Source organism: Suricata suricatta, chromosome 11, assembly GCF_006229205.1.
Source record: "Suricata suricatta isolate VVHF042 chromosome 11, meerkat_22Aug2017_6uvM2_HiC, whole genome shotgun sequence".
Taxonomy (NCBI): Eukaryota; Metazoa; Chordata; class Mammalia; order Carnivora; family Herpestidae; genus Suricata; species Suricata suricatta.
In genome coordinates this window covers 39,342,873-39,356,581 of record NC_043710.1, presented here as the reverse complement: position 1 = coordinate 39,356,581, position 13,709 = coordinate 39,342,873, and the positions used below count along the sequence as shown (strand labels likewise).

The following is a 13,709-nucleotide window of genomic DNA, read 5'->3' as shown; positions in this document are numbered from 1 at the left end:
ATGCATTAGCTGCAGTAGGTGCTCCGAAAAATTTGAATGCCGAAAAGAAACCATCCGCCTTGACCTTCAGCACACAGGCCAATGCAGCAAGAGGGTCCCTGCACCTTAGCCCCCTAGGGTTTGATAAGCCAACTCCCACGTATGTAAAGCTCATGTTCTAGGAACTCACCTCAAGCCAGGTGAGCACTCTGTACCACAAAGCAGGGGCTGGACAGCTGTACTGTTCTCCTTCCTGTCTGATGCTGAATTCTCCAGAACTTTCCTCAGTGACTTGCCTCAAGCTAGGGACCCTGGTTCTCAGATCAACACAAAGTGCAAGCCTGTGGGTATGAGATTTGGGCTAGACAAGCCCCGCTTCCTCCAAGCCACAGAACTGGAGTCTGTCCTTGCTCTTAACCAGCCTAGCACGGCACAGTGTTTAGCGTCTGATGACTGCTTTACAAATACCGGCTCGTTCAGGCCGTGCGGCCACCATGAGTTGGTGAGAGGACTGTCCTCTTTCACAGCCAGGATGGCAGGAGTTTAGGAGGCAGAGTGACTTGCCCAAGGCCATCACATGCCCTCCAAATTCTGTCTTCCTGACCAGACCCTGGCTGGGCCTCCGTCGCTTCTTCCTCCTGCCCGTCAGGGGAAGAGCCCCAGCCCGTTCCAGGACAGAGGGGACAGGGACCACCCCAGAATGGAGGGGAGATAAGCACCGTCACACCCCAGCAGGGGGGCAGCCTCGGGAGTGGGAGGGGGCTCTACTAAGGGCAGGCTGGGCAGAGAAAAGCAGGATCAGGATGCCAATGAGGGGCAGAGGTCTGGGAACTCAGGCCTCCCTCTGATGTTCAGTCCGGAGCAGGGGAGGTGGGGGTGGGGGCGGGCAGGGGTGCTAAAGGCTGTCTGCGGACACCTGAGAGGCTGTGCTAGGGGAGGGCATACATTAACAGGCAAGAATAGGACTCATGAGTGGAACGCTCTCAGTAGGCAGATTTAAGTAACAAAAAAATATCTCCAGGACGAGGCCCTGTAGCTCTTCCTATCCCCAAAAAGCGGCTTCCTATCCTCCCAAAGCAGCTCTTCGTAGTGGCTTGTGGCAAAAACTTTGGAGTCACACAAATGTAGGTTTGATGCCCGACTTCGCCATTTGCTACCTCTGTGACTTAATCTCTCCTCTGGATAACAGATATAATAAGACTTGCCTGTTGGATTTTGAGGATACCATAAGGCAAAACATGCAAAGTGCTTAGTCTGGTGCCCAGTACATGGTGAATGTTCAATAAATAGTAGCAGAATTTAGAAAGGAGGAGGACGAGGGGAAAGGGAAGGGAGAGGGCAGCAAGGCCTTCCTTTTCTTCTGCCAGGTGGGCCCCTCAGGAGGACAATGGCTGCCCCGCTCCCTCAGAGGCAGGGGCTGCGAGGCTGTAAGCCCGCAACTGGAGTTGGTGGAGGGAGTGGGCATGGGCTGAGGGTGGCAGAAGGGAGGCGGGCAGCTTTGTCTCTGCCAGTTAATTAAATCCAGAATGCTAACAAGCTTTCAAAACAAAACACAACTCAAGTAATCTTTGGACGGGATATAATAAAATGGTTCTATCTGAAATTGCAAACAGCTTTGTTTCTGCAAACAAAGCCACAGTTCTTTGTGCCTCTCTGCAGCGGAGGCCCAGAAGCACAAGGGTGAAAAGGGTCAATGAAACCATGTGGGTGCGCTCCTCCCTCCCCCCCCCCCCAGCTGCCCACGCTGAGAACTGAAAGAACTGACAGAGAGGCCCTGGGGTGATGAGGGACCAGAGGTCCTAAGTGCCTGAGGCTTAAACACAAATGCATGGTGAGGGAGGGATGGATTTGAGAGTCTGTCTACCACCCATTTCACAGATGAGGAAACTGAGCTTTTGACAGTCAGAGGCAGAACCAGGATTGATGTGTCTTTAACCCTGTAATTCGGTGCTCGCTCGTGAAACCAGCACGGGAAGTTTCCCAGGTGCTGCCAGTGGGTATCTGAGGGGCTGAGGCCTAAAGGTCCCAGGGCAGCAGAGGCCTGAGCCCTGGCTTGGGGTTCTTTGGCAGGCCCTGGTAAGTGACCTTACAAGTACAGGAAGGTCCGGGTGGTAGGAAGGGATACTCTCCAGGACAGCAGCACCCACAAATCCCAAGCCCCTAGAGGTGCCATCCTGGGGTAGGGGTGGGGGGCCTGCAACTGGGAAGCCTCACAATGTTGGTTGAGTGCCAAGAGGCCGTGATGGCAGTCCTAGCTCTGCCTCTGGGCCCGGGGCTTCCCCAGGGCCTCTGAGGCCTTCTATAAATTCAAAAAGTGTGACCAGGGGTCTTTAAGGGCACTTCCAGTGCTAAAAGCACACACCTATTTTTTAAAAAATAAATCTGAGGGGCGCCTGGGTGGCTCAGTCGGTTAAGTGTCTGGCTTCAGCTTAGGTCATGATCTCACGATTCGTGGGTTTGAGCCCCAAGTCGGGCTCTGTACTGACAGCTACCTCAGAGCCTGGAGCCTGTTTTGGATTCTGTGTCTCCCTCTCTCTCTGACCCTCCCCTGCTCGCGCTGTCTCTGTCTCTCGAAAATAAATAAAAAACATTAAAAAAAAGAAATAAAAAATAAAAAACAAAGCCAAGCTTCTGCTTAAATTCAATTGTTTTCCCTTGTTCTTAGGATAAAGACCAAACTCTCTGTCATGGTCAACACGACAGCCTCTACTCACCATCGTCCTCCTAGTTCTCTCTGCTCTAGCTTCTTCCAGACCCTCTACTGGAACTGGCCTGGGAAGCAGAAGTCTAGAAACCAGTAGTTCTGCTCCAAGAAATCCTCGCCCAGTACCTAAGGGGGCTGGTACACCTATTCTGTCTGTGGTGGGGGTGGGAGAGCTGGGGGCATCTGCATGCCCTTGGCTTGGGGGAGCTGGCAGGCCGTGTCTGGGGACGCGCTGGGGAGCACTATGCAGTCCTTAGGGGCCAGGGGTCAGAGCACAAACAGCAACACACCAAGAGTCTCAGAAACAGAGCAGTCAGAATGTACAGAACAAGATCTAACGCAACCCAATGAACACAGATTAAAAACACATGCCCACAAAAAGATCACGGCCCATTCTGCAAGAGTGCACAGAGGCACGTGGAAAGCATGCACGAAATACCTTGGAACACGTTAACCGCGGGGAGCAGTATGGCCGAGGGAGAAAAAAAGAGAATGGGTAAGTGAAGACATCCAGACAGGAGCCTCCTGTAGACCACTGAGGATGGCAGGGCTGTGCACCCGTGAGTGTGACCGACGACATGCTACTACCTGAAACCATCATCACCTGCCTCCCCCAAGGAAGCTTGAAACAAAACCACCACCAAGTTGGAAGCTGGGTCAAGGCCCAATGGGGAGAGAACAACGGCCGAAGGAAGGGAGGCCGGTCAGCCGGTCTGGGCCCGGGACCTGGGAGGGCTGGAGAGAGGGCCATTGCTCTTCGGGCTCCAGGGCAATTTCTGGCTGCCTGGGAATCGCTCCCCTCTTTAGGGGGAAAGGCTCACGGACTCAGCTGAAGCAGAGCCAGCTGCCAAGGAGACCCCTGAGCTTCTTTCTCGCTGAGCTCATTCACCAACGTGATATTTGAGTCGTTTTGTGGGCCTTCTCCAGGGAGGGGGGATTCCAGGGCATGGCGACTGTCTCCACAGATGCCCCCACAGGATTAACTAGCCCCCATTAAGATCCCTGGGGTTGGGTCAGCCTGAGATTCTAGTCTGATGAGGCCGAGCAACCCACCCTAGAGGGCAGCGACTCACCCCAGAGAGCCTCCACTACCCCAACTACCACTCTTGTCTGAAAAAAAAAACCCTTAATAAAAACATAAAGGAAACTCAAGTCATCCATAATCCTACCTCACTGAGAAAGGCACTGGTTTCCTTGTGACATATTTTCTGGTATTTTTTTCTTTCTTTGTGGGTGGATTTTTTTCCCTCATAAATCATTCTGCATAGAGGCATATCCTCAGAATATGCTTCTTTGGATTCTGAGGGTTCAACTTGTAAGCAGTATGGCAGACAGCCTCCAAGGTGCCCTAATGATCCCTACCTCCTGGTATTCACATTGAGGTGAATGACATGCAAGAAAAGTTTTCTTGGGGCTTCTATCCCAGCCCAGCAGCAGGTGAAGACAGCTGAGTGAGTGACGTCAGCTGAAGCCACATGTACAGAAGAATCCCAGCATGTACCAGGCCCGCAAGACCCCCTGAATCACGAGCAAGTATGAGGTTGTGGTTTTAAGCCACAAAGCATTGAGACCATTTGTTAGGCAGCAATGGATTTAACCAAAACAAGAGGCTGGGACTTGAAAAGAAGAACTGCGCTTGAGTGAAAAGACAAGATTTTTTTTTTAAGGTATAAAGAACTTCCTGGGAGCTGGAGTGATGAAACCCTGGGCCAGGCCAAGGACAAAGAGGCCCGCATCTGTCGATGCATATCTTAGGGATCCCATGGATGTCCATTTGTTTGAGAGGTCTTTAGCATTACCTGTAGGGAGGCAGACAGCCTTTCTTCCCATTCTGAAGACTCTGGTCACATCACACATCGACGTAACTCTCTAGAATAGCAGAACCATTTCTATATGATGGAGGACAATGGTGATTGTCCTTCCCTGTAACCCTGGCCCCTTTCTCCTCCTGACTCTGCCAGGAGACAGTGCTCCCCCATGGGTCTGGGCTGGTCCTGTGAGGTGCCAGGCCTGTGGCGGCAGGGGGTCAAGAAAGACCCACGAAGCTATACTGTCCATTCCAGTGCTGAAGGACTGGCTGGGGACTTGATGCCTGGGCCCTGGGGAATATGCGGAGGATTTTCTGTTCACGCTCCATATCCTGGAACAATCCTCACCACCGTTACAAGCCTGCATTTACAGAGCACTCAGAATGCATCCCCTTATTTAACCCTCATGAGATCTCTGTAAAAATCTCATCGTGGTACCACCTCCTTTTAGAGTAAAGGATATGGAACCTGAAGCAGTCAATTAACTGACCCGGGGGGATGCTGCTGGTCGGTGGCAGAGCTGGGATTTGAACCCAGATTGGTCTGCTTCCCCACAGCATCCCAAGATGCAGCTACATGGGTTCATGCCTCCATATCTGCCCTAGTATCTGAGAAGTGTTATCCTATACTGTCACCGACCCGTAGCACCTGGGTTGATATTTCTTATCTCAATACAATGGTATCATTACAGAACGCTCTCCAATTAGGGTTCTCAGCGCATCCAAATGCTGTTTTGTTTCTCTTTTATTTCCATTCTGAAGACTCAAGACAAAGACAACTCACTGTACCACTAACCACAACGAACCATCCCAAATGCATTAAAAATTTTGGTTGAAAACAGAAGTCCAATTATACAAAGAAATAAAGGTCAACAGAACCTAGGCTGCTGTTGATAGGCACAAATGACCCCTCAGCATGAAACCATATCCCCCCAGGCCTGTCTTCTCTGTTTTTCTACCTGGGCTCCTGCACCTGCTCCTAGACCAGTGGGGACCAGACTGAGGTGAGAATAAGGGATAGTAGATGGGAGACACGGCCCAGTGTGAGGTTAACTTGTTCCTTAAAATGCTTTGATAGCTGGTTCCAAATGACACGGACAAGGACGAGGACCATACTCATCCTTCAGGTCACAATTTAAAGGCTGTTTCCTCTGTGAAGACTTCCCCGACCCCACAAGATGAGGCGGCATTACTGGTGCGTCTTTCCAGGGCGCTCTGCCCCCTTGAGAGCAGGAACCAGGGTGCATCTCGCTCCTCACTGTATTGCCAGCACCTGGCACAGCCTCGGGCATGGAGCGAATATTCAATAAAAGTTTGTCAGATGGATAAAAGGGCTTCTCAACTGGCCCTTGCTGGTTTCTGGCCCAAGGCCCTGTCTGTGTCATGATGGGACAGCTGTGAAAGCTATAAGGTGACCCTCTGTGATGGCCAGGGGCGTCACTGCAGGTTAGGGTAATGAAGGTTTCCTCAATAATGACAACCCCTTTACTGCATAAAAGGCCACCCAGGATGGGCCGTGGGCCTCTAGCTCTAGCTGAGACCTAGACATTGTCCCCTTCCAAAGAGGGTCAGCTTGATATCCATGATGATTCAGAACTTAGCTGGGCAGAGGGTAGCCTTTAAGGCACTGGGACTTAGGTGGGAGTCAGTACGAGAGTCACCAAGAAGCCAGCTGGGCAATGGCCCACTTGGGCCTTCAGGGTGTCCTCACAACCTGCACAGAGCTGGTTAACCATGACATGCTCAAAGCCCAGGGTGGCAGTGACTGTCACGGCTCCAGCCATCTGACGGCTGTGGGATGCTGTGGGAGCACTTATTTCTAAGAGCAGAGCTGTCCTCAGACCCAGGCTGAGCCCCTTCTCCTCTGGCCATGCCAGTCCCCATGGGACAAGGAGTCCAAAGGGCCCAGTGGGTATGCCCACGCTCTCTCTTCCAGCCCGTGTTCTGGCTACTAGGACTCCAGAGCTCCCTGCCCAAATAGCCTTAAGCCTGCATGGTGCACTAGGCCCTCCCATGGGTGGGCATAGCCTCCTGCTTGGGCACCTTTAGGTGTGAGGGGTTGCCAAAGGGCTGCAATCGAGTGGCGTGTGGCCCATGTTTGCACCCACAGACTGACGTCCCCACAACCACACAAGGGACTCAGCAGAGGGCAGTGCGCCACCAGGGGCCTCTCCTGCAGTCTGGCCTTGGTCCCTGCAAATGTCAGGAGCAGGCCCGCCCTGGGCCCTCCCTCTGGAGACAGTGTGAGCAACACCTGGTGATGTCGTGCTACCACTGGCACCTGCTGTGGCCTTATCCACCGCTTTCCTGCAGCCCGCACCTCAAAGGAAGCTGCTGGTGCCAGGCTGGGGCTGCAGTGGCGCTGGCTGGGGGAGTGGAGGCCCCAGCATCAGCGGGGTTGCGTGGTTTTTTGCAAATATGAACACCTACACATGGGGGGAGGGGAGGGTGAGTTTGAATGTATAAATGTGTTTGGGTGAATGTGAGCAAGTAAATGAGCAAGCAAGGAGGAGTGAGAGAGAAGAAAGGGAGAGTGACCATGTATGCAAGTGTGCATAAGGGAGAGGAAAAAATCTTGTGCGTGTGGCACACGCACAGAGGAGCGGAGCGGGGCCACCAGCGCCTGGGATTGTGCACAGCTGAGGGCCTGGGCAGAGGGTAGAGGACGGGAGGGAAGGAGCGTGCCCGCTAGTGTGTCAGTGTACGTGGAAGGGGCATGGCTGCGGAAGGAAAAGGGACACCTGAAGCAGGAATGACAGCAAGCCGATCAGTCTGGAGGACGGCACCACGGAGTGAAGAGATCCTGAGTGCGCGACAGGAAGGAGGCTCCCGGGTGCGGGGGCTTCAAGTGGGTGTGCGCCCGTGGGGCTGCATGAGGCACAGAGAGGTGGGGCGTGTGCCCGGGAAGCTGCGTGTGGGTAGGTGCACGTGCACACACGAGCACGGGGCCGGGACAAGTGAGGACTAGACAATGTGCCAGCGCACGCGGGCCGTGCCCCTGGGGTGTGGGTGAGCGAGCCTGTCCTGCCTCAGCTGCGGGCTGCCTGGGCGGGCTGGCGATGCCTGAAGAGGTCTCCCCCCCCCGAAATCTCCATCTGGGAGGTCTCCCTGACCTGCTGGGTGCTGCTTCGGGTCCAGGGGACGGTGGCCCGGCGCGTTGGCCATGCAGCCCCTTGTGGGCGGTGCGTGTGGGAACACGTGAATCACTCAGGCACTGTGAGCCCTCACTCCACCTGTCTGGCCCCGCTGGAAGCCGGCTGGGAGGGGAGGAGATTACTGGAGGGCTGTATATTGACACCATCATTATGCACTTGCAGTGCCGGTGAGCTCATTCTGAAGGCCTTGCCCCCCGCCCCCCCCCACTTCTCTTGGCCTTAATAAGCCCCTTGCCCTTTTATGTCCAGGTTGCTCCTCAGACCAGTGGTTCTAACTGATGAGCATTTATGGAAGTCTGCTCCTTCCCAGGTTCCAGGACCACCCTATGTACCATGCCAAACCACGCCCAGGTCCTTTCTCATGCCTCCTTCTTGGCCTTAATTTTCTCCACAGCACTTACCACAATCAGCCATACTAAATGTTTTACTTATTTATGTTACTCATTGTCTATCTTTGTCTAAAGAGCAACTGCCTATCGATCACTTGCTATGTGTCAGGTACTGTTGTGAGCTTTTCATTGCTTTGTGTGATCCTCCCACAACTCTGCATGGTAGTGAAGAGAATTCTTGATTATATTTTGTAAATGCGAGGCACAGAAAGGTTCAATGGCTTGCCCGTGATCGTCCCAGGGGTAAATGGTGGAATCAAGCCAAGGTCCGGAGTCCCTGCTCTTCCTCAGCGCACAACAGGGCCCTGTGAGTGTAGAGACTTTCTGTTTGGTTCACTATTGAATCTTCAGCTTACAAGAGTGCCCCGTGCAGGTAGGTGCTCAATGAACAGTCATTCAATGAATGAAGAAATGAGTGAATGAAGGCTGGTCATGGAGGACCAAGAGAGGCATCTGCCTTCAAAGAACTCATGGTCCTGTGGAGGAAACACACAAAACATCATTGCCATCCTATGACATCACGAGAGTCCAGAGGGGCACAGAACTTGCCCAGCTCTTGGACAGCAGGGCTTTAGAGAAGAAGGATGCAGATGGGGACAGGCACAGTGACACTGCCCATGTCCTGCAGACTCCTCCCTGGGGACAGACACACCTTAGCTCTTCCAGCCTCAGTTCACAGGGCGCCAGAAAATGATGGGGGCTCTACAGTGACAATGGAGGCAGAATGGGGAAGTGGCCAGGAGCATGGGCTCTGGAAAGAGGCTCCATGAAGCGAACCCTCTCTCTACCAAACCCTAGCTAAATGACCTTGGACAGACTCTCTCACCTCCCTGGGCCTTGGTCTTCTCATCTCTAAGATGGGGACAGGAAATGATATCAACTTCTTAGGGCAGTGGACAAGATCACATGAGATGTATATGTGAGAGAATTTAGAACAGTCAGCTCCGACGGAGATGTCCAATACTCCTCTTCCATTCTAAGTTGGTTGCTGGCTGTCAGGGAAGGTTGGAATTTACCATATTATTATTACTGTAGTTTCTCTCTTGTGGTTCCACCCCATTTTCCAGAAGCAGCTCACAGTTGGGCAGGGACTAAGTCTGTTTTATTCATCACTATATTCCTAGCACCTAGTATAATACCTGACACATAGGAGAGACTCTAAAAGCATTTGTGGAATGAATGCTTGTGTGATTATATTTATTTAATCTCTGTATGGATAAATATTCACATTGCTGTGAGGATAAATGCTTGTATTGCTGTTGTTTTCATTTGCAGATGAGGACTAGAGGCCCAGCAAGGGTAAGGGATTTGTCCATAAACATGGAGCCTAAAGCCAGATTCAAAGTCAAAGCCGTGCCCTTCCCTTCATACCATGCTCCTCTCTGGACTCCTATACATCATGTCCTATTTTCCGTGGATTTTTTTCTAGCCAGCGGGCGATCCCCGGTCGTAGAATCATCCCTGAATTCTATGACTCATATCTGAATCACAGGACGTTTAATAGTTGAAAGGGACTTTTGATGTCATCTCGACCTCCCACCCATTGTGGAAATTTCCTCTCCGCTGTCTGTTCAGACAATACTTGAATGCCTCCAGTGATGGAACACTCATTTTCCTCCTCTTGAATTTTCCAGCTCGACTACTGGACCACTTTCAGAGTCAGGAGGAAAGTTCTGCATCCCGTGGGCCAACAGGCCTCACTTTAATTTCTCTGTATCTGGCTGCTTAAGATACGCAGAATGGATCTGCTGCCCTCTCCACAAAGACATCATTTCATATATTCACAGATGGCTCTCACATCCCTTGGGAGAATTCTGTTCCTCAAGCTAGTGGTTTCAGGTCCCCAAAAGGGCACCTGTAACAGGAAACCCACCTAGACCATTTCAACATGCTTCCGAAGTGTTTTTGAACAATGGCACCCCCTACTGGATAAGGCATGAACTGCACCACAGGGCTCAATCCTTACCTGGAGGCCTGAGAAAGCTTCTTCAGCAGCTGGGCTACGGGCTCATGGTGTGAGTAACATAACCACTTATTTTAAAGAGTCATCGCTTTAGAGTCATACCTCGTTGTTCTCAATGTCTATCCTAAAGAGTATCACTGAAGATTCCACTCTAAGGTTCCTCACCAATCATGAGGTTTCTGACAAGCTACAGGTTTAGGACTTCCAAGTCAGCATCCCAAAAGGCCTTTTTTTGAACAAAAAAGGTTTGGAAGAAAAGATGAAAATGTACTGTGTTAGGGGATTATGATACTCTTTTTTCATTTGTCTAGTTTTCTATTATTTCTACAATAGATATTTGTTGTAAGGAAAAAAAAGACTTTTATAAAAAGAAAAAAAATATTAAAAACTCCTCCTGTTCTCCTTTATTCCCTCCTCAGCCCGGGTACTCGGTCCGCAGCTGGGACAGGCCACCACCCCAAGAGCAAGAGGGCGGGCCTTGGCAATGCCTCTGCAGTGACCGCGAGGGCCTGTGGTTCAGTCGCCCAGGTCCCCCCACAAGCAGGATGGGCCAGACGCGGGGGGCACGATCGGACGCTCGCAGCCGGCTCTCTCCGCAGGGCTGCTGGCTGGTTTCTCCAGTTATCCAGCCCCGCCGTCAGTTCATGCCACACGTGGCCTGTGTTTCTTGACCTTACCTCCAGAAGCCTGTCCTGCACATGGCCGGCGGCGGTCATGTCCCCAGCAGCCCTGGCCTCCCCCGCTCTTCCCCGTTCCCTCCGCCCCCCCCAGCACACCCTCGGTGCCTGCTCTTCCCTCCCCTGGAGCCCTGAGCAGCTTCATACGACAGCAGGTCAGAAAGACACCAGGAATTAGGAAATCAAACCCTCATCTAAACGGAGACCTTGTGACCAGCCGAGTCACTCCTCTCGAGCAAGTTCACAGCTAAGCGGGCCCGTGTCATCCGGGGCTCTCTCCCTGCATTTGGAACTCTGGGGGTACCTGGGTGCGGGAAGACTCACCCGGCAGCCTCTCGCTGCAGCACATGTCCAGGGCCCCTCCCTCGGAGTCATCAGAGGGGTGCTTCCGTCTCTCACTCCTGCGCAGATGGAGAACAGGAGATGATGCCGTTGAGTTGGGATCAAGGCAAAACCCTGAGCAATGATAAAAAGGCTTCTTGCTTGCTTTGCGTCCCTCTGAAGAACTCTATCCCAGCGGGGGACCTGAACAGAAGGACCGACCTACAGAAGGACAAGCTGCAGAGGCAGGAGCAGAATGCTGCATTTTCCCTGGGGAGTAAGCAGCAATAGTATTCCCTTCAACCTCACCAGCGCCATTCCCTCTGCCACGGAGAGAGGGCTCACTATGTGCAAAGCACTTACAAACCTTATCACACTAAATCTTCAACATGACCCCATGGATTAGGGATCAATTAACAGGCTCAGAGAAGTTAAGTAACTTGCCTGAGGTCACACAGCTCTTTGGGTAGAGTGGGGCAGGAGATTACAGCCTAGGACTCCAGGCTTAGGCTCTCACGGTTGTGCTGCTCTGTGTCCTAGTTCCTGTGGGTGTGAACCACGGGTGAGCAAGAGGAGGGGTCTGGATAACGCACAGTCTATGTTCAGTTCCTCAAGGCCTGTAAGGACCTTGTGCCTCAGGCAGTGCAAAGTGGTCTGCAGAACTCTTCTCCAGAAATAGTTAGGAAACATAGCTGTGTATTTTTTTTTTTTTTGCATATTCTAAGTGTTCTATTTCTTTCTGACATCAGAAAGCTCTCTTTCTAGCCAATCAGGGCATTTTCCAAGACTATCATAGGGGCCTAGCTTTTCTCCTTTACCCCATAAACTGGTAAAAGGTTGGAGATCAGCTAGACCCCATGAAGTGTTTGCAGAGTAGGCACGTCCCAAGGGCAACTGTGCAGCTCACAGGGGTTCCCCGATTTGGGGAATGGCCTGACATCAAATATGGGCTCCAGTGGCTGTCTGCCCTTCATGTTCCGATCCCGGGCGGCAGCTGACTTATCAGGGCTGGACACGCCGACCAGGCTGGGTCAATCAGATCCTCTCCCCTGCACTTTGCAAATGCATTTTGGAGGGCCCGGGGTCTGCAGGCGCTGGCTCTAAATCATGGTAGCCACGGTGCCCTGGAGAGAAGGTCCAGAAGCCGCTGCTGCTGTGGGCCTTGGGGCTGCTCCATTCCTGCCCATCCTGAGTCCTGAGTGGGCACCATGTCTGTCAAAGCCATGAGACGCCCCACAATCCTTCCAATAAATTACAACATTTTAGCTTAAGCCAGTGGGAGCTGACTTCTGAAATTGGCAACCAAAAGAAACTTTAATAGAGCACTGCCAGCATAAAACTTCCATGAAGTCCAAGGGGTCAGCTGCCTCTCTGCCCGCGCTTTCTGCAATCCTGACTCTCGGACTGGTCCTAAGGCCAGTTTCAGGCCCACCTGCAGATCTGAAACAATTAAGGATAGACAGACAGGGTTAAGGGTGACCCCTTTCATTCTGACTTCTGCTCTCAACTGGCACTGCATTATTTTATCTTTTCCTCATTCTGACCGGCAGGGTCTCTGAGAGTCCCAAATTTCAGAGCCTAGCTCTCCCGCAGAGAGAAGGCTGCTATCTTCAAGGCCCTTTACATGTCTCTTGAATCTTTCTGCTTTTCTTCCTCTCCACCACCTACATATTGGTCCAAGCCAGCCTCTCTTGCATAGATTACTTTGGCAGTCATTTAACTGGTCTCTGGCACTCATTCAGGTTGGCCCCTAAAACATTCTCCATATGGTTCCAATACATATGGCTTCATCGTTTGTGCAGTTTACAACTTGCACAAACGGATGGGGCAGGCCTGAGCTAGACTCAACTGCTTAAAAACTCAACATTTTATTATATAACCTTTTTAAAAAATACATTAATGGCATCCAAATGCACTTAGAAGAAAGAAATCCTTTAACATGCTTTACTAGGTCTTGCATGATTTGACTCCTATTTATCCCTCCAACCTTATCTCATACCTGCTTTCCTTTTGTCCTCTGTACTTAAGCTGCACTGGACAGGCTCTTTTCTCCACAGTGCCTCTGCACAGGCTTTTCTCTCTGCCTCGAGAGCTGCCCCAGCTCTGCTTCCTAGTACTTTTTACTCATAGAACTTGACATCGTTTGAAATTTCATTTTCAGGGGTGCCTGGGTGGCTCAGTTGGTTAAGCATCTGGCGTCAGCTCAGGTCATGATCTCACAGTTCGTGGGTTTGAGCCCTGCATTGGGCTCTGTGTTGACAGCTAGCTCAGAGCCTGGAGCCTGTCTTCAGATTCTATGCCTCCCTCTCTCTCTAACCACCCCTGCTCACGCTGTCTGTCTGTCTGTCTCTCTCTCCCTCTTTCTCTCTCTCTAAAATAAATAAAACATTAAAAAATTTTTTAAATTTCATTTTCATTTATGCCATTATGTGATTGATATTAATTAGATGATAAGCCATATGAGGACAGGGGCCACCATTGCTGTTTTATTCACCACTGTATCTTCAAAACCTTGCACAGGGCCTGGCTCATAGCAGGTGTTCAATAAATAAATAAGTAAATAAATAAACAAATAAATAAATAAATAAATGATCACTCGCTGAATACGTGGATGTTGCCCTGACCTTCTTGGAAGAAGCATCAGGAACCTCACACGCGGCCATTACTGCGCTGTCTTGTGGGCAGGTCTTTGAGAAGCCACCTGGGCCCCGCCT

The 13,709-nt window shown here is 51.5% G+C and overlaps 1 protein-coding gene across 2 annotated transcripts in view; it reads right to left on the bottom strand.

Annotated features, from left to right (window-relative positions):
- Positions 1-13,709, bottom strand: part of PTPN5 (protein tyrosine phosphatase non-receptor type 5) — a 54,747-nt gene that overhangs the window by 21,197 nt on the left and 19,841 nt on the right. For both annotated transcript variants that reach the window (XM_029915238.1, XM_029915237.1), the window contains one exon: positions 10,999-11,075. In XM_029915238.1, the coding sequence (XP_029771098.1) occupies positions 10,999-11,023 (25 nt within the window). In that variant the 5' untranslated portion in view covers positions 11,024-11,075. The remainder of the gene's footprint in view (positions 1-10,998; positions 11,076-13,709) is intronic.